Source organism: Mus pahari, chromosome 12 (genome assembly GCF_900095145.1).
Source record: "Mus pahari chromosome 12, PAHARI_EIJ_v1.1, whole genome shotgun sequence".
NCBI classification, from domain to species: domain Eukaryota; kingdom Metazoa; phylum Chordata; class Mammalia; order Rodentia; family Muridae; genus Mus; species Mus pahari.
The window spans coordinates 51,936,904-51,963,307 of NC_034601.1; the positions used below are offsets into that span (position 1 = coordinate 51,936,904).

A 26,404-nucleotide genomic window follows, 5' to 3' on the forward strand; every position below is an offset into this window, starting at 1 on the left:
AAAATAATAATAATAATAATAATAATAATAAAAAATAAAAAAAAAATAAAGACATTCTATTAGAAAAAATAAAAAAATGTTTTGTTTCTAAAACAATGTCCCCTGGGAGGATAAATACTGTTTACCCTTTTGCCACCAGCTCTATAATACTAGACTCTTGCAGTGGCTTTCAAGATGTACCCATGGTTTTTCCCTAGGCCAAGGTTCTGAAAATTATCCAAGTCAAACATCTGTACGTGGGAAAACGGATGAATCTAATTGTTTTCTAAATTACCACAACTTCTTCAAAATGGGTAATAAAGAGAAAATAAGATGTCCTGCTATGCAGAAATCAGCCTGTAACCCAGAAAACCTCCAGATGCACTGCAGAGCCTTCCCAGTGTGTGGCCACAGTGGCTGCTTAAAGCGACTACTAGCACACATGGGGGATGGGGGGAGGGAGGGAGGGAGAAAATGTCTTATCTGAGAAAAAGTATTACCCAGATAAGAACCTTACCCCCTTTCATTCAGACAATAGAAATAGGAAAGATATTTCCCCTATATGTATCAGTGACTGATGGTGGCTGTAGCCACAGTCACCATTTCCTCCTCATTACAGAAAATGAATCACCCTTGAGTTCTTGACCCTATGACCTCTTCTTCATTATACCAGGCTCACTATTCATTCCAACTAATTTTTTTTTATTATTAGATATTTTCTTTATTTACATTTCAAATATCCCTTTTCCTGGTTTCCCCTCTGAAACCCCCCCTATCCCATCCCCCCTCCCCCTGCTCACCAACCCACCCACTCCCACTTCCTGGCATTCCCTTGTACTGGGGCAGCATCTGCTGTCACCTGAATTTTTAATCTTAGCCATTCTGACTGGTGTGAGGTGGAATGTCTCAGGGTTGCTTTGATTTTCATTTGCCGGATGATTAAGGATGTTGAACATTTCTTTAGGTGCTTCTCAGCCATTCAGTATTCCTCAGTTGAGAATTCTTTGTTTAGCTCTGTACCCCATTTTTTAATAGGGTTATTTGATTCTCTGAAGTCTAACTTCTTGAGTTCTTTGTATATATTGGATATTAGCACAACTACTTTAACCATATGCCTGCTTAGATTCTGTAACCACCTCCAAGGCCCAGCTCCTTTTTCAACTGCTCGGAACAGTTCTCAATAGCTGACTGACTATGCTGGTCTCTCCCTCTCCTGACCTGTCATTCTCTCCTCAGTTCATTCAGTTGGGCTTCTTGCCATATATCCTATCTACAGTTCTGCTGAGGGTGACAGTGACCATCAGCTTCCCCCCCCCACCCCCCTTCTGCCTTTGCACAACATTTCATCATTAGAACCCTCTTGGTTGTGCTTCTGAAACACTAAGCCTTCTCATGGGCAACTGGACATTCATCACTTTCTTCACAGCTCACTGGTGGATCACTCTTATTTTTTTCTTGTTCAACCTCTATGTCTTATGAGCTCTGAACCTCAGTACCAGGTCATCTCATGTATCTCTGTTTCTCCCTGGGGAATCTCCCCAAGCCCTCTGTTGAAATACAGCTCACTCATAGGCCACTCGCTGTTGAAAAGTTTAACCCCTTTACATGACTGTCCACTTACCTACTATGTACCTCAAAAACATCTCAAAGCTAACAGGCAAATACAGGAGTTTTTATATTTCTCTAAACCCAAGCCTAATCCTGTCTCTCTCAAACTTTCTAAATGACTCTGTGTCTTAGTCAGGGTTTCTATTCCTGCACAAACATCATGACCAAGAAGCAGTTGTGGAGGAAAGGGTTTATTTGGCTTACACTTCCACATTGCTGTTCATCACTGAAGAAGTCAGGACTGGAACTCAAGCAGGTCAGGGAGCAGGAACTGATGCAGAGGCCATGGAGGGATGTTCTTTACTGGCTTGCTTCCCCTGGCTTGCTCAGCCTGCTCTCTTATAGAACTCAAGACTACCAGCCCAGAGATGGTACCACCCACAAGGGGACCTCCCCCCTTGATCACTAATTGAGAAAATGCCCTGCAGTTGGATTTCATGGAGGCATTACCCCAACTAAATCTCCTTTCTCTGTGATAATAACTCCAGCTGTGTCAAGTTGACACAAAATTAGCCAGTACACTCTGCCACTCTCTAGCCAATGGACAGAGCTGAAGACAGCCGGAAGTGCCCTTGCATCCCTTATTTGGAGTACATAACCACACCTAATAAAGCAGCAAATGTAACCTAGGTCCAGTTTGTCCACTTCCCCAATTGTGCCCAAGAATCTGCTGCCCAGATATGGCAATGACTCTTGATGCCCCATCCCATGCCTTATCCCTCAGGCACCATTGTCTGCTGCAGCCAGAATGCTTTCAAGAAATAACCATGTTTCCATAAGATCCTATGTGAAAGGCTTTGGAAGCTCCTAATGGCCTTAAAATGTAATCTTTGAACCTTAAAAATCCCTGCATAGCCTGTTCTTTGCCCACCTCAGCAGCTTCTGGTTAGACTACTCTCCTGAGCCAGGGTTTATCTGCTGCTCTTCAGATGGATAAACGCCTGAGGAACTGCAATATACATCCTGTCTGGACAGCTCCTCTACTGTCTTCACATAGCTAGTCTTACATGTGTCCTTTGGTCTAGCTTAAATTAAATTTCACCTCTAAATGGTAACCCTTTCCCAAGTAGCCACTTAATAATTCTTTATCATCTCTTTTATTTGTCTATGATATACTATCTTCTTATATACTTGATGACTGTTTTTCCTATTTTTTTTCAGAATGTAAATTCTACAAGGTACAAGCACACTCTTATCATGCACTAATCTCGCTGAGCCTAGATTTGTCCCTGGCATATCAAGTGGACTAATTAAATATTTGCTGAATCAGTGATCTGAAACCTAGTTTACTATAGCCAGTAACCAAGGCAGAAAGCTGCTATATAATCAGGTGCATAAATGGCCAACTACTCTTTAAACACAGCTGTCCTGGAGTGGGAACCCGAGTTCTCTTCAAGCAGTTCTAGGTTTGTGACTAGGAGATATACTTACCTTATTATTACATCATAGGAGTCGATTGTTGCTCCTAATGTCTTATTCTTCAACACTCCTCCATTACCAACCACCACACACCTTTTACATGGCACTCTGTTGGGCAAACAGACAAGGGAAAGACTGAGTCGTAGCATTTACAAAACTGGGTGATTCCGAGAACCCGCTCCTGCTTTCTGGGACCAAGTTAAATTCCACTTGTCACGTAAATAGAAAAAAAAATACAACTGTGCCTGAGGTCCTGAGATTCAAGAAACATACTGCTGTTAGGGAAAGTATATCACCACAGTTGACATCAGCCCTTAGTGGCCCATGTGCATGTCCATTCCCTTCTGTGATCCTTAAAATCACCAGTTTAGAAAGAGAAACCTGGTTATCTCCTGATAGACAAACGAAGAAATAAATTTGGAGGGGAAAAAAAAAAAAAACGTAACATTCAAAGTCCAAACTCCAAACAGGGGGGACTAGCATTGGAGTCCAAACTTCCAGAGTGCTAAGGTGTTTCCTCAGCTTGAGCTTGCATGTGCAAGCATGGCTCACACTACATTGCTATCTAGGTTTAAAACCAGCATTCCCCATGCCTCATCTACCCTTGGCTTTCTCTTGCATCATAGGAGTGAGGAAATGACCAGATTGGAATGTGGTAAAGGGAGGGCAGCTCTCTTTACCCTGCCTGGGCTCACTTCAACTTCTCACACGTAGACTGCTTCTGTTTGTTTCACCCAAGCACCATGCTCACTGTGCTTCTGAAAAGTCTTTAAGGAGAGCACAAAGAGGACTTCCTGTTGCAGGCCAGAGTCAACCCCTGGGGTAGAACAGCATTGGTCCTCAGCCAATGTGACCTTGGCCTGGGGTTTTCTTGCTCTGACCACCGTTCACTAGACCTAGAAAATAAGGATCCTTCTCTAGGACGCAGGGGTGTAGACAAGGAGTCTTGCAAAGGGCCCCTTCCTGGGTCCTTCCTAGTCCTTGAAGCAGAAGAAGCCTAAAGGCAGACCTGTTCCTTAAGACGGCAGCTGACCAGTCAACCTCAAAACTTTTAAGATTTTTAAAAGAAATGTGCAACAAAACTGTACAAATGCTGGGTAATGTTTAAACCCAGAGAATGTAGAAGCGGGGAGCATTTAAAAGAACCAGACTGGGTTAAGAGATGATGTATGCATTCTGTAATAGAATTTACCCTTTTGGCAGGGCCCGTATTTCAATTAACTAGTTTATGTTTTAAGCATTAATACTACAAAAGCACTTTTAAAAATATAAAATTGCTTACCCATTTTAATTACATTTATATTCTCTCTCTCTCTCTCTCCTCTCTCTCTCTCTCTCCCTCTCTCTCTCTCTCTCTCTCTCTCTCTCTCTCTCTCTCTCTGTGGGTGTGGGTGTAGACAGTACAAATGTGATCACAAGACAATTAATGGGAGTTGGTTTTCCCTTTCCACCATGTGGGTGCTGGCGAATAAACACTGGTCACCAAAACTGGAAGCAAACCTTTTTATCTACTAAACCAACTCACCAGCTCCTCTCCTCCTTAACTGGAGTTTTCTTTTAGTTCCATTTAAGTATCAGTTCTGTCTACATCAGTGTCTACTTTACCAGATAAGAACAAGAAGTACCAACTTTATGGGTGTCAGTGTAGAGGAATCTTATTCTGTCAAAATGGCTTGCTCTGGCAAAAGATGACATCTAAAGACCTTCTAGGTATATGTGATCCAGCTGGAATGACACACCTTTATTTAATCCCTCTGGTCAGAATACAAACATGTCCTTACTACCCGCCTTTAATCCCAAACAATGAAGTAAAATTAGTTTGTAGGAGGAAGCAGCCATGTTGGAAAGTGGTGTTGAACTGAGGAACAAAGTGATGAATCAGAGAAAGATTTGATGGAATGAGTCAGAGGTAGCATATACCCAACTCTCATGAGAATAAACAGAAAAGAGAGGCTACTTAAGGGCAGCACAGAGTAAGTCAGGAGTGGAGGGTAGTACAATGAGTGCAGTTCAGTTGAGTTCAGGCAATGCAGTGAAGTTCAGTTGAGTTCAGTGCAGTTGAATACAGTTGAGTTTGTGCAGTTCTGTTCAGTTTGTGCACTCAGTGAAGTTCAAGTCATGGGATTCAGAAGCAGTATTTCTAAGCAGAGCAATTCAGTCAGAAGCCAAGAGAAGCCAGTTTGAATCAGTCAGCTTGGAGAAGAGTTTGAGCCAGAACAGCTAAACTGAACCAACCAGCCAGAGTTCAGAAAGAGCTAGAAAGGGTGATCTTATTCATCAGTAAGCCTCCGAGACTACAGTTACATCTGGCAAATAAAAGTCATTTTGATATGTCAGGACTTTGGGGGCTGAAAGACAGAGGGCATTGTCCAATAAAAAAGTACCCACAAACCTTCACATCATGGATACCCTACATGTCACAATATGTTCTGGAGGTGTCTTTTTATGTCTACATATTTTAAGAAATTATCTTGACTCTAGAGACTTGCATTAACAAGCCTCAATATGAACTGCAGAAAGCCCAGTATACCAGTTCTTCACTGCTAAAGGGAGGCCACCACTGGATATCCAAACCCCTGCTTTCGGGGTATTATAGCTATTATCCTCAGGAGATCTCCCCTATAAATGCCCTCTGCAGAGAGCAGTTACCTCTCCAGAACCTCAGAGTCAGTTCTTTCTGAGGCTGATCCTGCTGAAATGGGCTCCTCACTAAAGTCCTAAGCAAGGCTGGTCATCAAGGGGGTGGCTCCGAATACACAGCATAGAAACAGCAACCCTTTCCAAGCAACAACATGACTGGAGATTAGGGAGGACTATCTGTTATTGTCAGTCTAATCCCTCTGCCCCCACTGAAGACTGAAAGCCACTTCAATTCTTCTATCCAGGGATAAACTACAGGACTCCAGCTTCTACCCTAGCCTGGAGTCCCTATCTAATACCAGAGTACAGGCTTGACTATACAAAGCACACAGGGTAAGGGCTGCTGGGAGTGGAGGCTACCAGCACACATCCTGAGACTTACACTGGAGTTTCAGAAAAGGATTCCTGGCTCATAAGCTCTAGCTCTGAGGTGGATTCCTGAGAGAGGTGACTTGGCTCAGTCCCAAACTGGGTTAGCACCATAATGCTGCAGTGCACTGACAGGCTGCGTCTTAGTATTACCAGAATGTACCTCCTTATCAGACGAGGTTGTGTGTCACATCGTGACCTAAGGATTGATGATAGCCACTATGTGCCATGCCACTCCCACTGGTCACCCCTCAAAGTCCAAGTCCTGGATCTCCTACAGACATAATACTCATAGCCAGGAGGACAAGGAATAGAGGAATCAGGCAGATCTCTTCTACAGAGTTCTCTACAACTGGATCCCCACAAAGTGTGGTTACTGCTCATCACACTTCAGTGTCAAATGCTTGTAGGAATCTCATTTCCACTTTCATCTTTGTCAGCTTTACAGGAGATTCGGGGGGTGGGGGGAAGAAAGGACCTTTTCTGGTGGGATGGCTTTCCAGGCCCCTTCAAGGGAAACCTTGTCAACTGGGACTCCGCTTTTCCTCAAAGGAAAGAAAACTACAAGGACCTGTGTCTTTTTCTGAAGCGCACATAGGCTACAAGGCCCTTCTCCACTAGCATCTTATGTGCAGCTCCATAACAGTTCTTGCAGGTACAGAATGGTACACACTTTCTGAGTCACTCGCTTCAGAATGCGTTTCTCTCAAAGCAAATTCTCCTGTTCTATAAACGAACAGATGCTTCCCACTTTTCAAGGTCCACTTGACTTCCGAATCTAGCTGCCCTGGCTCCTTGAATATGAGCAAAGACTCCCAGAATCCTCTGGTGCCTGTGTAACTCCATCATGCTTCCTTAACACCATCTTCATATTTAAATAGCTGCGGTGACATCTGAGTACCGAGAGGAAAGAGCAGTGTCAGTTCTATTGCCTACCATCCCAACTAAACTGCTTACTCATGTCCAGGTATTTTCAAAATCAGTTAAGATTAAGTGTTTGGAGGAGGTGCTTATTTCTGTTATTCTACCCTGGGGTGGGGTGGGGGTAAGGAAATACACAGGCTCCTAATCGTCTTAGACACAAAATCAAGTAACTACAGCGTGTCTGGGCTTGTTAACCAAAACAACTTAGGAAGTAGGGCTCATACTTCCCTGAGATGAAACACAGGTTTCTCTTCAACCAGGCAAAACTGAAAGTCACTACAGCACAGAGTCACCACCCTAGGCAGAATCACTACCCTGTACAAAGTCATACCCCCATGCAGAGTCACTGCCCACTGCAACCCACAACTCCTGGCAGAGTCTCTACTGTTCAGTGTCATAACCCTGGGCAAAACTGCTACCCAGTGCAGAGAGCCACAACCCCTAGAAGATTTACTGTCCTATGCAATACAGAGAAAACCAACTGTAGTTGCTATTACAAACCACCTACAATGTGTCATCTTTATTGAGTGCTTTTAGGTATCATCTTTTCACATTGACATCATAATACATCAAAACATATCACTCTGCCTTCGGTGTAAGAGTCTATGACAGATCCTACTACTAGCCATGCTCCAAATAACCCAGAAGCCTATTTTGTAAGCCTACAATGGTGAACTCATTATCACTGACAATGACTGGCCTAGTGGCAGCTACATGACTCATCACTGACCAATCGGATAGTAGGGAAATATGTCAGATGCTTTCAGAAAGATTCTGCCCCTGGAAAGAGAAGACTATTAGATAGATAGATAGATAGATAGATAGATAGATAGATAGATAGATGATAGATAGATAGATAAACAGATAGATAGATAGATTTCTTTTTAATTTGCCCCTACCTTTCAGCTTAGGTACTGACACTGGGAGCCCCAGCTCTTGCATCTGGATGAAATATGGTTAGAGCAGCTGCAGTCATCTTATATGTAAGAGAAAAGAACCACAGAGAGCCCACCTTAGATTGCTAACACCATTGAGCCACTATTTCAACCCCTCAATCAGACACACCACGAAGATGCCAAGATTGTATATAGTGCAAATCAGTGGTTCTCAACCTTCCTAACGTGGCAACCCTTTTAATATGTTTCTTCATGTTATGGTGACCCCCAACCATAAAATTATTTTGTTGCTATTTCATAACTGTAATTTTGCTATTGTTATGAATCATAGTGTAAATGTCTGATATGTAGGATATCTGGTATTTGACCCTTATGGGAGTCGTGACTCACAGGTTGAGTACCAGTAGTATAAATTCAGCAACATTCATTCAGACAACTATGGGTATAAATTGGTACTTCCTGGGATTGTATTCTTTATACTCAGGGGAGCCATAGGTGGCATCCTACAGGAGGAACCACAAATAGGCAGATCAGAAACCCCACGTGAGCAATAGTACATGTCCAATCAGCCATCTATATTCCTTGCAGCCACACCCTAACATGATGCGCAAGAGACTGGGGGTGGCAACAGGTTCTGGACTCATGTTCCCTAGCACATCGGGGAATTTGGCTTGGGGATCTGGCCTCTGTCATCTCGGTTTTCCTGTTGTGTGAAGTAGAGAAATCACCACTGTCTCCCTCCCTGTTGTTTTGTTAGACAGGACCCTTTCCTCCAGCCTGCAGAGCCTCAGCTCTTATATCACTTCTCAACATCTGCCCAGAGACATAGAAAACAGGTAGTGCTTACACTGTGATTTCCCCACAAATGACACTGTCTGTTGATGGAAAAATCACAACTTCCTCTTGCCCTCTGTTCCCTCCACCCTACAAAGGCCATGAGGTAAACAGCCCATCATTCAGCAGGGTGTCGGATGGTGTGTGGATGGGTGGTAGATCTTCACATACTCACAGTGCCTCTGACAAGCTTCCAGCCTGTTCTTTTTAGCTCTTCTGTCGTAGGCTCCTGTTCCACCTCGCCTCATAACCAATCCAGTTCTGTTGAGCTAACATAACGGGTCCTACTTCAGTGAGCAGAAGGCAGCTTTCTACAGATCATTCCCCCATTTAGCTGCCAACTGACTTAGCACAGGTGTTTCCCTTAGAAAGCTATTTATATGCAGTTACTATATAACTAACTAGGCCACGGGGCTAAAGCATTCTTCATCGGATGGATGGGAGTGGAGAGCTAGTTTGTGCACTTTTCATAGAAACTCCAGTTCTGCCATCTCAAGGTCTCTGTTGCTCCTAGCTAGGGAGGGATAAAATTCCACCCAAGAGACTGCAGTATCCCTGGAAGCAGGGCTAAGCTAGAGAAAGGGGTGACAGAGACAGCAAGGAAGTCAGAACCTTAGGATTTGGGCTAGTTTTAAGTGTCCCTGGCAATCTCCTTGAAATGTCTACTTTTGGAGAAGCTTGCCAAGCAATGCAGCAGAGCTCGCTGGGCTTGGGTGACGGCAGAAGCTAGACAGAGTTCTTTAGCCTAGTTGACTTCAGAACCCTCCGTGCCATGGAAATACCTGGGTACCAAAGCAATGACAGGGAAAGGACTGTCATTGTGCTTCCTTTGTCCTTTAAATAAGACATTCGTGTTAGTACATTTTCGTTTACTTTGTTTGACAGAGAGCCCTAGGTTCTTCCTTTTTCCTGTGTGGATACTGGAATTAAATCCCTGATGAAAGACTTGGCAGAAAACACCCCTATCTCCCGAGCCATCTTACCAGCCCCAGGACTTGCTGTTTTTTAAAGGTGAGCACACAGTGACATAGACAACAAGTAACTCCTCTCATCACCTTTCTAGCCAGGGATGGCTTGGTGCCTGAGTTTATCCAACGTTATCAGAGGTTGCTAGTAAGTGTTTAGTGGTCAATTCTGAGGGAGGAAGAAAGAAGAGACAGGCTGAGAGGTTCTGTGTCTCCAGGGAAGAGGTCATGCTTCCAGCTGAGACTGCTAAACTTGGAGCTGACAAGAGCTATAGCTTTCCCTTGCTGGTGTCCCTGGCTCTAGCTCATCATTAGGTACAATGAAGCAATTTTTATGGCTTCTTGAGATATCCATTAAAAAAGGAGGAGAGAGGAAGTTTCAAGGAATGGTATACGCCCTTCTCCCATTCTTCCTTTCTTCTGACAGGAATAAAGATGTCAGAATGAAGATGTGATGGGTTGAACTCGATCTTGCATGTTGGCCTCTAAGGAGGAAGCCATGTACTGAGGAATGCAGGATCCAACACAGAGAGGCCTTTGCCCTGATGACCACAGAACTGCTGAGACAGCCCTGCAGAGTGCATACATGTAAACAAACAGAGATAGACAGACAGACGGACAGACGGACAGACAGGTGGACGGATGAATGGGCGGACAGACAGGAGTAGGAAGAGGAGAGAGAGAGAGAGAGAGAGAGAGAGAGAGAGAGAGAGAGAGAGAGAGAGAGATCTAACTTGTAAATATAACTGATTTTTCTCCCTCACAGATTTCTTAGCCATTATCATCATGGTGGGAACATGGCAGCATCCAGGCCAGCATGGTTCTAGAGGAGCTGAGAGTTCTACATCTTGTTCCTGCAGACAAACAGGAGAAAGCTGGCAGCTAGGACCAGAATATTAAGGCCCTTGCCCACAGTGACACACTTGCTCCCACAAGGCCACACCTCCTAGTAGTATCACTCCCTGTGGGTTAAGCATTCAAACACATACGTCTATGGGGCCAAACCTATTCAAACCACCACAACAGAGGAATCCACCAAAGTAGCAGGCTTGCTTGATGAAGTGCTCTGAACCACACTAATAGAGTCTCACAGAGCTTATATTTGAAACAGAAAAAAATCCTATTTTTATGGAATTGTGAAAGAAGATAAAACGAAGGGAAAAGGTTCTGATGGATGTATCTGGCACAGGCTGATGTGAGTGGGAACATTTGTAGCAATGCAGAGGAAAAAGTGGGGAGAGCCAGACCAAGTCAGTAAGAAAGAAGGACACAGGTAGCTAAGTCACAGACAAATGGCTGAAGACCTCTTTTCCCCAGAGATATCCTTTCAAAGCAACTGAATAAAACACTGTAGCAGTATCATAAAAAAGCAGGCAAAAATGGAATTTCCAGTCACACTCTCTCAAAAGTGATAGTTTGTATTTGCAGAACAATCACAGATCCCTGCTACAAACCCTTCCCTCACACATCTGGGCACTGGAGCCACAGCTATCTCAGTTCTTATCCTAGCACAGGCATTTTCCAGCTACAGCAAGCTGTCTGTCTGTCCAGCCTTATTCTCACTGTTTGAATAATTAGAGAAAACTGACCTAAATAAGTCAAATATCTTCACATTTCAAAACTCTATAAATGAAAGCTATATAAAAGTGAGCTAGTTGGGGTGCGTGTGTGTGTGTGTGTGTGTGTGTGTGTGTGTGTGTGTGTAAAATACTTGATATGATCTGGGTGGTAATTGTGTACACCTTTTAGTCCCAGCACTCAGGAGGCAGAGGCAGACAGATCTCTGAGTTTGAAATCAACCTGGTCTACAGGGCCAGGTCTATACAGAGCTATAAAGTGAAAGCCTGTTCCAAAAAAAAAAAAAACAAACAAACAAACCAAAAAAAAACAAAAACCAATCAAACAAACTCTCAAATACCAATAAAATTTGAAACTTCTCAGTGGGTGGCATTGTTTTGAATTATAAATTATAACAAATGTCAGTAAACCATAAACAAGAAAGAGAGAAGCTATCAGGAACCTGTTGGCTATGAGCAGAAAGTGTGGGAGACTACCATGGATGGAGACTCTGTACTCATTAGCAGTCAAGTGAATTCATTCTTTAGTACAAACAGCTTAGAGGAGATGGGTGGAGGTTACAAATGCCGTGGGTGGTGTACTGGCTGGTTTTGTGTGTCAACTTGACACAAGCTGGAGTTACCACAGAAAGGAGTTTCAGTTGGGGAAATGCCTCCACAAGATCCAGCTGCAAGGCATTTTCTCAATTGGTGATCAAGGGGGGAGGTCCCCTTGTGGGTGGGACCATCTCTGGGCTGGTAGTGTGGGGTTCTATAAGAGAGCAGGCAGAGCAAGCCAGGTGAAGCAAGCCAGTAAGTAACATCCCTCCATGGCTTCTGCATCAGCTCCTGCTTTCTGACCTGCATCCTTTGGTGATCAACAGCAGTATGGAAATGTAAGCTGAATAAACCCTTTCCTCCCCAACTTGCTTCTTGGTCATGATGTTTGTGCAGGAATAGAAACCCTGACTAAGATAGGGAACTCCTGTTCCTCGTCATTAAAATCCTCTACAAACCTATGAGCCAGCCAGCGCTGCAGCTCCTAAGTTCACTTCATAGTTCGTTTCTTTTCAGTGGAATAAGAACAGAAATAACTGTTGGATTTCTAGCATCGCGCACATCCAGTAGAATCACCCAGGGTAAACGCTCTTTGCATTTCTTAAGGCAAATACTTTGAGGCACTTTCAATAGAGAGAAGGAAATAGACTCACCTGTCAAACTCGCCAAAGAGATCACAACTCTGCAGTTTTGAAAGGGCCGAGCTGAAATATGTCTCTGAAAAACAAGTGGAGAATTATGAATAAAAGGAGAGACATGCCTTCTTAGAGGCAGCAGGTCACCAGCCCCCCTCCCCAAACATGCTTTAAGTACTACTGCCACACTGGAGTTAATTAATAGAAAACTTAACAACTTATCTACAGTTGGTTCACAGTGCTCAAAAAGCACACAATAGTAAATGTTCTCAGGTCCATCTCTCCCAAGTAGCCATATGAAATGATTCTGAAACTAACCATAGAATTCAGCGAATTTCAACTAATCACTCAAAATCTGATATATGGGATATGTGTGTTTCATACACACACACACACACACACACACACACACACGAATGAATGAATGAATGAATGAATGAATGACGGGGTCTTATGTATTTCAGGTTGGTCTCAAACTATAGCTGAGGATGCCTTAAAACTTTGGAGCTCCCTGCCTCTACCTCTTGAATGCCAGAAGTATAGAGGTCTGGGCTGAAGTTCTTGGTATATGTAATGCGAGGAACTGTACCCAGGATTTCAACCATGCTAGGCAAGCACTGTCCCAACTGAGCTATATCCCTAGCTTTCTGCAAAATAAATGTGAAAATGTCTAACACAGGATCAGTTAAAAAAAAAATCCCCCCAAATCATAGTTCTATCACCACTGTGTCTTTAGTCTCCCCACAAAACCTGGAAGTCAAAGCTACGTAAGCCCCCAAAGCCCTCAATGAGCAGTGGGATGATGCTTGTGTTGCTAAGAGATTTGAGAGGTCAATTTAATGAAAATAAAATCTACTGGTAAAATTAATTTTTTTTTTTTTTTGAGACAGGGTTTCTCTGTATAGCCCTGGCTGTCCTGGAACTCACTTTGTAGACCAGGCTGGCCTCAAACTCAGAAATCCGCCCGCCTCTGCCTCCCGAGTGCTGGGATTAAAGGCATGCACCACCATGCCCGGCATTAAAATTAAAATATTAAAGATATAGACAAGTGGTTCTCAACTTGTGCATCACAATTCCCTTGGGGGGGTCTAACAAACCTTTCACCAGGGTCCCCTAAGACCATCAGAAAACAGATAATAATTATTCTTAATAGTAGCAAAATTGCACAGTTATGAAGAAGTAATGGAATAACTTTATGACAGGGAATCATGATTTTAACATGAGGTGTATTAAAGAGTCACAATATTAGGAAGGTTGGGAACTCATCTAGACCTTGCTGATAAAATAAATAAGAGAAAAGCCAGGGGTGGGGACATGTCTCAGTCAGCACAGCATTTGTTTTTCCGAGTATGAGACCCTAAGGTTAATCCTTGAAACCAACATACATAACATGGTGACCAGTGCTTGCAATCAGAGCACAGGGCAGGCTGTGACAGAAGGAGATTGGGACGATCCCGGTGGCTCACTGGCCTGTCACTCTAACTATCTGCTGAATTCCAAGCCAGTGAAAGACCAGTCCTCAAAATTCAAAAATAATAATAATAATAATAATAATAAATTAAAATTTTAAAACTACCATTTTTTACTCTTTGACACTACACTGCCTCTAAAAGAGTGTTTTTGTTTAAAACTTTGATCCTGTCCACAAGTCATATCTCCTGGGAATCATTAGGAAACAAACAAACAAAAAAAAAAAATTGCATTTCGGATCAAACAGGCTCTCAAATTAACAGGTAGAGTAAAAATACTAAGACTCACCGTAGTTCTTTATTCCATAGGGCAACAGAAAATTATTGGTACCGGACATGGCAGCAACCTTTTCAAAGTCAGCTCTACACAGAAATGGGTAAAGCTGGGGGAATCTGAAAGGGAAGAGTGAAGCATGATTCCGTCAAACGTCTGCTTGGCTTTCAGCCGTCTAAGCTCACAACTGAAACTCACGGCAACCAATGGCTTGGCCTGTGCAAATAGTTTTTAAAGAGTTCAAGGCATGTAAAATGCTAGATAGAAGAGCTATGCGGTTTTCAGGAACATGGACCAAAATGACATCGCAGTGTAAGTAAAACCACGCTTTCCACAACAACTCCGTGTGGCAAAGTGATGGCCGTGAAGCGATGTCGCTATCGATGCTAAGCCATTCCAAGATTTTAAAGGACCATATGCACAAACCGTGCCAACTGTAAAAATGAAGATGTACGGAAAGTTAAGCAACGCTAGAGAATTCAACTCTGCCCTGATGTCATTAAACTTGATTCAGGAAGAAAAATTGCAGACATCTGTGCTCTTGGTACATGCTCTGACTTCCAGATGTGACCTGTGACTCCCATGCCTCTCCTGGGAACGTCTGATAAAGATAGGGAGAGCCACGGTGGAGTCCAGCACAGAATACAGTTCCTCAACCCCTGTTTAATAAATGGGTGGATAAACTTTAACTCAGCATCAATTTTTAAGGGACCATTATAAGGTAAGAAAAGTGCTTATGTGTGTTATTAAGGAGAGAGTAACAATCTTAACACTACCACTAATATGTTATTTTTCTTCCAGCAGAAAGACTACAAAGGGGCTACAGGCAGGACCTGACAGACTTCACTGCAGGCTCTACACAGGCACTATCTTACTTCATCCAATGACTGTGTGCAGACATTTAACATCTTACACATGCAGGCAGAAACCAGAGTGAGGTTAGATCTTTACATGGCTACGTGACAAATGGAAATAGCAATGAAGCCAAACCGACATGCTTCCAATTTTAATCCTGTTCATTACAAACTGGCATTGCAAAGGAAACAGGTAAGAGCGTAGTGTTTCTTGACCAAATGTATGTCCTTGCTTTGGCACTGGCAATGACAGCGGCCTCGGAGGCTAGCCAACCTGCAAATGTCATTTTAAAATTGGTGCTGATTCTCCAAGTCCAGGACCTACACCAGAGAGAAGGAAGTGCCAGGTCTCCAGCTTCAAGCTTGGGAGAAGACCCAAATCCACCCTGTCTTCTTAAAGAAACCAAGCTGTAATACGTGGCAACAGTGGTAAAGGTTTCTCTTTCTCTGGGCTGGTCAGAGTGATATGAAAATAACAGTAACCAGGAACTAGCATGTGTTTGCAGTCAAACCTCTATTTGTTGCTTACATTTACATTCTAAATGAAATGATTATTTGGCACAATATGTCAGACATAGCAAGAACCTTGATGTGTATTAGTTTTACTGGTGATAATTTTGAATATCACAATACATACTATATAGATTAAAATGTCCTCTATGACAATGCAGCTCTGCGATTGTTACTCCCACTAAAAGCTTACCATGGTTAAGTACAGGCAGTGAAAATCTTGTTTGGAGTGGGAGCTGTTAGCCCACGAGCGACAATGAAATCTGCACTCCAGCCTGCCTTTGAGATTCTCCCACACAACCCAGCTTCCCAAGCAGAGCTTTCTTGGGGCTCCTCTCCTGGCTTCTCTCTCCCTCCCTCTCTCTCTCTCTCTCTCTCTCTCTCTCTGAGGCGTTGGCTTACTCATCCTCAGAGAACACTGCACAAATAACAAGCACATGCCTACCTGTCCCTTTAACCGCGATCTTAGATTACCCAGTCAGCAGTCCTGAACAACTAACATAACGGAGGTGGGGTGGGGTGGGTGTCTCAAATACTGTGTTAGGCAATTAAACATGCCTCACTGAATTTGTGACCGGTTTTGCTACCTAAAAGTGGAAAGATGGCTCAGCGATTAAGGGCACTGACTGCTCTTCCCGAGGTCCTGAATTCAATTCCTAGCAACCCTGGAGTGGCTCACAACCATCTGTAATGGGATCCGATGCCCTCTTCTGGTGTGTCTGAAGGCAGCCACAGTGGATTCATAGACATAAAATAAAAGTGAGTCGCCTAGCCATCTATCCAAGTAACAGCGCCTGGAAACAGAAATGGTTGTAGCCTACAATGAAGAAATCCTAATAAAAATACATGATTGTGTTTATAGTACAAGGGGAAATAAGCCTCAAAAAACAAAAGTAAAACATAGAGTGGGGGAAGGGGTGAAAAAAACAAAGAATGGTTCTTTTTTTCTGATCAAATGCAAGTAGGCCTGTCTAGTCTTACCTGAGTGAGTACAGCCACTCCCATGCCTTTCCTATACTCAAGAGTGCTGACTTAACACACAAGAATAGACTATTCAAGCTCCTTGCCCACTTTCTTACACATGCAGGGTCTACCATGTACCAAGATTTGCATGAAAAGGACAAAGAGTGTGGAAAAAAAATGACTACGAAGACATCCTGCAAATGTTCAATAGCTACAGTTTTTTGGCCTAATTTTTTTACCTCAGAAGATCGGCGAAAGCTGGCTTTTTAAAACAATTATTGACATTGTTTCTAGTCCTCATTTCTTCTGCTGGGAACCTAAGAGACAGAAACAGCGGCAATGAAAACCCAGGAATCCTGCCCCAAGGAGGAATGCGTACCCCAGGAACCCATTGGGTTCCACTCTAACCAGATTTGTAGGCAGAGGCCACGCACACACATAGTCCCATGAGCGCACACATGCACGCCCATGAGGTTTAACACAGACTTCTCCAAATCCTACACAAGCTTGGAAATCCATAAGAGAAAGTCAATGGAAAATGGGAAAGGCCATGGTGGCCTTTGGGGTTGGATTCATGGGGACCTAAGTAGGGTTACCTCAGGGTAGGAGTCAAACCCACACTCTAGTCTTAGAAGACCTCAAAGGCCTTTGAAACCGAACCCAGCCCAAGTGCACATGGCTTTCATCTACAAGTCATATGTGGGACACCTAGTGATAGCAGACTGGAAACTCCTGACTGAGTTGCATCAACAGACCATTCATTGTCTTGGGCTGTCACAAGTCACACCACGGAGAGCTAGATCTCACTGCCCTAAGTTCTTGGCTTCCTTGGTTCCTGAGTAGAGTACTTGCCTCCACAACTTGAAAGGGTATTGGGAAACACATCAAGGAGAGTAAATGAGAGGAGGGGTAGGGGATGGGAGGAGAGAGCCAGTGAAGGGCAAAACAGTTCCACACAGGAACTCACTACTCATTGATGATGCACAGAATCGATGCTTTGGAAATTAATTTTTAAAAGTGAATGAGAAAAAAACCAGTTAAAAGTTAAGTAGTTTCTTTCTACTCTAGATAGGACTCAATGTGAATAGACTGAACCTTTTATAGACAAACCAATTTCATTTTTGTTTTAAGGTGTAAAATCTCCACAATTAGAACTAGTAAGCTACTGAACAAGGAGGATATACGTCCTTCTGTAATGAGATATTTTGAGAATTCTGCCATGGCAAAGACCACTTGGTTTATACATAACACACAGATGTGGTCAACCATCACAGCAAGCTGCAAACACTTTATTATACTCAACGAGCCTGTTACTTCATGTCTAAGGTTACAAACATAGAAGTGACACACAATGACAGAAAATAAACAGCTGATTTAGAATATTAGGAAGACAAACTTTCGGTGGTTTTGAAATCAAAGACAGACACTTGTATATTCTTCCTTTTCATTTGTATGTATCGTATATATGTCACATGTGTGTGGATGCACCCATGTGTGTGCATGTATGAGTGGAGGCTCAAGGTTGACATTAGGAATCTCCCTGGAACTCTCTTCTTGAGGAGGAATCATTCACCCAAACCCAGAGCTCACTAATACTTGTGAGCCAGCTTGCTCTGGGGAATCACTATGTCATCTATGATAGCTCCAATATCCACTGTGCATTCCGAGGGTCCAAACTCTTGTCCTCTTACTTGAATGGCAAGGGCCTTAACCCTCAAGGCATCTCGTATTGGTTTTGCTGTGTTTCTGTAGGCCAGAGGACAACTTTGGGTATGGTTCATCCTTAAGTACCATCTACCTTGCTGTCTCTAGACTGTCTCACTGAGAACCAAGGTCTATGGATTAGGCTAGGCCCACTGGCCAGTATGTACTCCCATACCTAGCTGTTGATATTGGAGGTAGGGATCAAACTCATGTCTTTATGTTTGTATGGAAAATATTTACCAATCGAATCATCTTCCCTGCCCCTGTAACTGTCTCCCAAGTACAGGGAACAAAAGAAGCCCTGAATGAAGTCATAGTGAAAGCATGCTTTTGACGTGGACAAAAGGACAGCCACACAAGGACCCCATTGCTTCAGACTCACAGGGATGGCAAAGCTTTCCTTGCGGGACTGATTCTATGTGTCAATAGTATATGACGACAGACGTCTCCCACCATAGCTTTCTCCCGTGATGTGTGTGGCCTGAAAACCGTTTTCCTACAGAGATTGCTCCCATCGAGATTAGTTAGATCTGTCACTTTGATCTAGCTGTACACCCTAAACCCTGCCTCCTGGCTTACATGTACGTCTAACCCTGCTTTCTTTTCTAGCTGTGTACAATAGCTTGACCTCTCATTCCAACTGTATACGCTAAACACATTGAGTTCCCAGGGTGCTGGGGCTTCTCTAGCAGAGAGCCTAGAGACCCGGTCCCAGCTTTCTAGCCATATATCCACCTGTCTGTCTTGTCTTTGCTTCCTTGCTGCTTCCATCAGGTCCATCCTTGAACGCTATGCAAGGACTTGGTACCCCAGCCTCCCTTAATCAGTTTTGAAGGAAACAAGGCCATAGTGCACACGCACATTAGCCTTGATCTCCCAAGTCCTGTCAATGATTACTGTTCATTTAATATAAACACTCTTCAAATTCTGATAACAAAAGATAGTTATGAATCCAAAGTCCTCTTATTATCTCCTTTATCATTTCCTCTATGATAAACAGGGTGTATAGAAAAGTAGAATAGTAGGTAATATAATCTTGTGGCATTCGGAATTAACTAAGAGATATGCCTTTGGGTAGGTATTAGAAGTGTTTCTGGTAATGACTAACGGAGGGAACAAGACCTTACCACAGAGTAGATTGCACCTTCTGCCAGGTGAGCCCAGGTAGAAAAAGATCAGAGGGAAAAAAGCAACACAGCTCGCTTGCCCTTTCTGCTTAGGAGTGTGTTTGTGTGTGCCTCACTGACATAGGCTCCAGCTTCTGTCTTCAAGTGAGAGCTAACGGCCAGAAGTTTTGAAGGATCCTCCAACTTTTCATCAGAAGGGTGGGTCTGCTGAAGCATCCAGCTGCTCAGACTGAGTGACTACATGATCCGAGCCTCTCTTCAGTGTCAGCATGGTTGGAGTATCCAGCCCCTACCATGGAAGTCATTCTGATAAATCCCCTTTTATAATGTATGCATGCTTTTGTAATGTATGCATGTTCTATTCTCCTAGAGAACCCTATAACAAATAGTAAGATAGTGAGCATTTTGCTCTTTCTTCATTTCTTCTATTAATAGGGGATGGCAGGCATGAAGACAGAGACTTTCGTGGGATGATAGTCATTAAATTCTTTTTGTTTTTTTTAAGATTTATTTATTCATTATATGTAAGTACACTGTAGCTGTCTTCAGACACTCCAGAAGAGGGCGTCAGATCTTGTTACGGATGGTTGTGAGCCACCATGTGGTTGCTGGGATTTGAACTTGGGACCTTCGGAAGAGCAGTTGGGTGCTCTTACCCACTGAGCCATCTCACCAGCCCAGTCATTAAATTCTTAACCAGACTTCAAAGTTCTCTGGCCCAGCATTTAAGTCTTAAGGCTAAATCTGTAGGGCCAAGCCACCCACCTGGCATTAGGTTTTATTCCAGTAGTATTTGCCCAACTTTATTCCATGAGAAAGCACTTCCATACTGCTAAATACAGAAAACAGAAACATGGGGTTTTTTTTTTCATCTCACTAGAAACAACCTAAGATCCATTGAAACACTGACAAAGCGCTGACCTTCTATGTAAGATGGGAAGTTAGGATCTGATTTATTTGGATTTCATTGTGTACTGACATCCATTTACGAATTAAAGGTCAACTAAACTTTATTCTTAGCCAATGGACTGAAATGGGAAGTATGAAAAACACATTTATAAATTTCTCTGTAGTATGCCTAAACATTTTTTAAGTATTTTATATCAAAACTGCACTTTTGAACAAAGGAAACTGAATGTAGAGTGGATATGTTAGCAGTAACAACTTAAAATGGATGCTGAGTCCAAGAACAGCTTAATTTGAGAAAATGAACTATTGTATAGACATGGAATGCTATGTCCTGAATGAAGACAGTCAATACTGTTGCTTTAATAGGTTGAGGCTGGAGGAGGTAGCTCAGAGGCTAAGAGCACATACTATACCTGAAGATGCCCTCAGGTCAGTTCCCTGCATACATGTTAGGTAGCTCACAACCATCTGGAAATTCAGCTCTAGGGAATCCAACAACACCCTCTTCTGACCTCTATTGAGTATCTACACATACATACATGTAATCACACAAAAATACGTACATACATATACAAAATTAATTTTTTTAATAAATAGGGCTAACAGGGTTTTTTTCTTTAAATATTTCTCCTGTGTGTGTCTGTATGTATGTGTTTGTATGTGTGTGTTTGTATGTGTGTATGTATGTGTGTGCGTGAATATATGGGTTTGTCTGTGTGTGTGTGTGTGTGTACATGTGTGCATGTATATGTGCCATTGTGTGTGCCTGCATGTTTGGGTTGTATATATATATATGCATGTGTGTATATGCATGTGTATGTGCATGTGTGTGTACAAGTGTGAATGTGCCTACAAGTATGTGTGCATGTATGTATGTGTTTGCATGTATATATGTGTATGTATATGTGTATGTGTGTGTGCACGTGTATAAGCAAGTAGGTGAGTGTGTTTATATGCATGTGTGTGCACGTGTATGTGTGTACAACCATGTATCCATGTGAATGTGAATAGCTGTGTATGTGTTGAGTTTGTGGATGTGTACATAAATTTGTATGTCTCTGTGTGTGTGTGTGTGTGTGTGTGTGTGCTTGTGTGCAATGTTGTTGTCTTGCTGTTCTACACTCTCCCTGATTCTTTTGAGACAGTTTCTCACTAAACCTAGTACTAACCCTGATTTTTGACTAGCCATCACTAGCAATCTTCCTGTTTCTAATCCATCCCTCCTTCTCAGTGTTCAAAGTTACAAATGCCCAGGGTCCTGCTTGGTTTTCGCATGAGTTCTAGCAATCTACATCCAGGTCCTCATACCTATGCAGCAAGTGCTTGACCCACTGGGCCATCTCCCTAAAATTTTTAAATTGTTAAATTGGGGGGGGGAGCTAGTGGAAAAGTCATGTTTGTGTAGTAAAATCTGAAACTTACCAATAGCCATTTGTTCCCCACAGTATACAGTATAGTACGTAATAGAGGAAGATGGAACTCAGGAATATGGCCACCAGGTACCCTTTCATGACTGGCCTGCCTGAAACAGGGTCCAAAGCGAGGAGAGATGAATATGCAGAGGTCTTTCACGATGGTTCAAATACATGAATTAGTAAATAAATCTAGAGAGAGAGAAGAGAAAAAGACATAACATTGAAAATGCTCACTGAACGTACAGAAAGAACACTTTTGTTTATTCTTGTAAGTAGTCTACCAACATATGATTTCAAGTTATCAACAGCCAACAGTTTTGTAGTATCAAAGCTAGATAGAGGCTCCCCTGAAGAATATCTTTTTTATTATTATTATTGATCCTTCTTAATAAAAAGTAAGTATGTGCTTCAAGATGTGAATAACCATTTTACTTCCTCGGGGCCTGAATTAACTTCAAATATCATGTGTAATGGTTTCAGAGCTTATTTTTGGTTTTTAAAAAATCAGGAAAAAAAATTTATTGAAGCATTTCAACTTTTAGATATTCACATTTGACTTTCCAACATCACAGCAAAGGTTACATCCAGTTTTGCTTTGGATTAGTGTGCTATTCATTGTACCTTCATAGTCAGAAAAAAATATAGATGGCAATCTTCTCTAGCATGTAAACATACACACAACAATGTATGGAACAGAAAGTATAACCAGTGGTTCTCAACCCGTGGGTCCCAACCCCTGTGGGGTTGCATGTCAGAGACCCTGCAAATCAGATGTTTATATTGTGATTCAGAGCAGTAGCAAAATGACAGTCAGGAAATAGCAACAGTTCTATAGCTGGAGGTCACCACAGCATGAGGAGCTGTTTTGGAAGGGAGTACAGCATTAGGAAAGTTGAGAACCACCGGAAACATCCGAAGTATGTTTGTTAGGTACCCCTCCTCGTTTCTTCAAAAACAGACGTGAAAAAAAAGCCTACTGTGTGATTAAATGCAGAAGGCAAACGATACCTAGTTCTATAACACATCTTTTTTTATTTCAGTGCATTTGTCCTTTACCAGATCTACTACTGCTGTGCTTCCCTTACAAAGGTCTAATGCATACATACACCATTCCTTTCTTTCTTATCCGTATCTAGCAACCTCAGTCCAAACACCTGAGTACACAGAGTGAGCTCAGGGAAATCATTTGCAGTGCCTTCTAAGAGGAAAGAAAGTGAAAGAAAGGAAAATGAGCTGAGGTGGAAAAAAAAAATCGTTGTATTTTAGTTATGTATGTATCTGTGTGTGCGCATACACATGTATGTGTGCGTGCAGGTGGAAGCCAGAGGTCAAGCTCAAGTCCCATTCCTCTTCAGTTACCGTCCTTTTTTTTTTTTTTTTTTCTTTTTCCTTTTATCTTTTTTTTTTTCTAGGCACTGTCTAGGCTAGCTGGTCTAGACAGCCCCGGCGACCTTCCTGCGTGCTCCCAAAAAAGCTACCCTTCCTGTTTAATGCCAAGCTCTTAAAATGCACTTGCTTGTTCTGTGGAAGTTAAGTTCTAGGCCTTTATAGCTTTTTGAAGCCACATATCCTATATAAAATCCTGGCTGGTTTTCCTTTGTATACTTTTGCTCCAAGCAACATAGTCATTCCATGTACTGTGTTATAGTTAGAGAATTAGTCTATTTGTGGAAGCTTTTTCCTGTGAACAAAAAGAGGGACCTGCATGTTTATCACCAGGATATCCTGGTTGGCCCTGGCTGCCTTTGCACCTTTAATATCAAAGCTTAAAGTTGGCCATGAAATTGTAGAAAGTACCTAAGCTCCCTAAGTTTCTTTTTTTCAAGTGCTGTGTACAATACCACTTCAAAAACAGGTTTATTTTACTATTTGAAGGAAAGAAAAAAGAGAACATTTTCTTAACATTTCTTTGTTGTCAGTTGAACCACACACATTAGTGAGTGAAAAACAAGACAATAACAAGATTCTCACTTACACATAACGCTGTGCTTTATAAAATTACCCCTAAGCATGTGATCTAAGGGATAAAGAAGCAGATTGAATGCTAAATATTAACAACTTTTTCTTTTCTTTTCTTTTCTTTTCTTTTCTTTTCTTTTCTTTTTTGTTTATAACAACTTTTTCTAGGGCTATTAGGTGTAACAATATTTTCAAAATTTTGCTGGTAGTAGTAAATTATATCTTTATCATTTATTTACACGACCTGCGTGCTGACGTCCAAAATAGCTGGATGTGGATGTGTTTTCTATAACTTTAACACTTGGTGGGGATGGAGTCACTCACCAACCAGCCAGTGTAGCTAAACAGATGAACTCCAGGTTCTCAAAAAATAAGGAAGAAAGTGATGGAGAAAGATACCCAGTGTTGACCTCAGGCCTGCTTACTCATAGGAATAAGTACCTCTCCCTCTCCCTCTCCCTCTCCCTCTCCCTCTCCCTCCCCTCTCTCTCTCTCTCCCTCTCTCTCTCTCTCTCTCTCTCTCTCTCTCTCTCTCTCTCTCCCTCCCTCTCTCCCTCTCCCTCTCCCTCTCCCTCTCCCTCCCCTCTCCTTCCTCTCTCCTTCCCCCTCACACACAGTTTTTTAAGACAACAGCTTTCCCTTCTCTTCAATAACAAAAGAATATACTGTTTGTACTGAGCTTCTGAATTCACGAAAAGCCAGTAATTGTAGCCATGCTGTAAGGGCCACAATAAGCTAAGAGGCTATGTGGGTATGAGCCTCTTGATAAAGGTTGTCTCCCATCACACAATTTAAGAGAAAGAAAATGAGTTTAGCCTGTCCCTTAGAGATCTATTCCAGTGTCACCCTGTCATTTCAAGATAAAAAGAGAGAATTGTCATCTGAGACTTCCTCATGGTACGCTTGTTGGCATGTTCTGGAAGTGCTGATAACAGTAAGGAGTAGCTATCTCTAGAGCAGAATCCAAGGGTCAGTACCAGTCAGGGTGAGATGGGAGCCACGTGACCAAGTTACCACCCTGAACATGAGATTATTAATGCCTATAAAGTTTGAGGTTCGCTGCTCTGAGATTCACTATAGAACCATGAAGTAGGAAAAGAAAATGATTGGAGCCAGGCATGGTGGCACACACCTTTAATGCCAGCACTTGGGAGGCAGAGGCAGGTAGATTTCTGAGTTCGAGGCCAGCCTGGTCTACAGAGTGAGTTCCAGGACAGCCGGGGCTACACAGAGAAACCCTGTCTCGAAAAACAAAAACAAAAACAAAAACAACAAAAAAAAAGATTGGGTTTGTTGAAGTATAGAGACCACAACAGATGGTTCAGTAAGTGCCCCAAATATGGCTTCGTGTTTGCTGAAAGAAGGCACGACCTGTCGTTTTTCACTCCCAGCACAGGGCCTGTCACACAGAAGTTGCTGAATAGATGAGTGTTGGGTTTAGTTGCAGATATCAGAACTCAATGTTCTATACTAATTCTTCTCTGTAAATTCCTTGCATGTGGCACCTGCCCAAGGAATAATGATGACATAAATTCATTGAGAAATGAGTAGTGGTATGTATGTGCCAAAATATCTGCGAAAGGATTCTGGTGTGTCTTCGTCACTTGCCACCCTGACAACCACCCTTGGAGGAAGTGGTAAGCTTGCACAGTTGCTATTTTAGGAGGAAGAAACTGAAGGGCTGAGAGAAGTTTCCCATCTGACATATAGCAGAACCATGACTCAAACCGTATCTGTCATAACAGGATCTTTATACGCACCGCCTCTCCCAGAGACGCCCTTCACAGATGACCAGTTCTGTACTTCTATCACCGGATCAAACATTACAGAGTGTTTCTACAGCTGCCAAGTCCACCCATTTCTTCAACAGAATTATCACATCGTCAACTAATAAAGTGGAAAGGTGACAGTCCGACACAAATTCTGCTGAAATAAAACCCTATTATTCTCAACCCTCTTCCTTCCAACCCGCCCCTCCCACCGTACAAAGCAAACCCTATAAAATGGTACTAGAAAACTGTACCATTTCTTTGGGGGCCTCTTAATATTTTCTCCAGCCCAAGGGAGCTTGCTAATCTCAACTGCCATTAAAGAAAAAAAAAGTTTAAAAAAAAGCATGTTTGTTCAACAACAGTTGTGAAAACAAACTCCCCAAGTACAAAAATACCTTGTGGGTCTTGAAATCAATATCATTCAACAGCAGGTCTGAAACAGCTGAGGTGTTTGCTTTTTCCAATGCTGGGCGTTTGCAGACCCCTGCTGTCTGGTTTCTATGGTTCCCTTTCCTCTTGGCCTTTCTCCAGGAGCTTCTGAATATCCAATTGTAGACTAAACCACCCCCTGAGATCTGGTGCTGATCTTGGTTCAGGAAAAGGCAGGCTGCAGAGCCCAGAGCTAGCAGCTCAGCTTGATAGCTTGATCAGGTTCCTGCAGAGTGCATTCTTTTGCCAAAGCTGGTTTCTACATTACATCACCCTTTTCTACTATCTGGATTCATTTCTTTATATTCTATCTCACTTGCCCCTCCTCCCTGCAGCTCAGCAGCCTAACTTTAGTTTTATCTCTTATAAGTTACAAAGGTCCTAAACCATGTCCCCATGCTCTCTGTGGTGCCTTCTTGTGCTTCCTGCTTGGCCAGTGACATAGGACTTAAGGGTTCACACTAGGCCTGATCTCATACCCAGAGTGCTGACGCTAAGACCTAGTAAGTTACATATTTGTGCAAATTAGAAAAGAACATCCCAGCTGGGCGTGGTGGTGCACGCCTTTAATCCCAGCACTTGGGAGGCAGAGGCAGGCGGATTTCTGAGTTCGAGGCCAGCCTGGTCTACAGAGTG

At 42.6% G+C, this 26,404-nt stretch overlaps 1 protein-coding gene across 2 annotated transcripts in view; it reads right to left on the minus strand.

Annotated features, from left to right (window-relative positions):
- Positions 1-26,404, minus strand: part of St3gal6 (ST3 beta-galactoside alpha-2,3-sialyltransferase 6) — a 64,784-nt gene that overhangs the window by 11,789 nt on the left and 26,591 nt on the right. For both annotated transcript variants that reach the window (XM_029544748.1, XM_021209555.1), the window contains exons 3-7: positions 21,616-21,797; positions 16,693-16,770; positions 14,142-14,245; positions 12,402-12,465; positions 3,019-3,114 (exon numbers count right to left, since the gene is read on the minus strand). In XM_029544748.1, coding sequence (XP_029400608.1) covers positions 3,019-3,114; positions 12,402-12,465; positions 14,142-14,245; positions 16,693-16,770; positions 21,616-21,704 — 431 coding nt within the window. In that variant the 5' untranslated portion in view covers positions 21,705-21,797. The remainder of the gene's footprint in view (positions 1-3,018; positions 3,115-12,401; positions 12,466-14,141; positions 14,246-16,692; positions 16,771-21,615; positions 21,798-26,404) is intronic.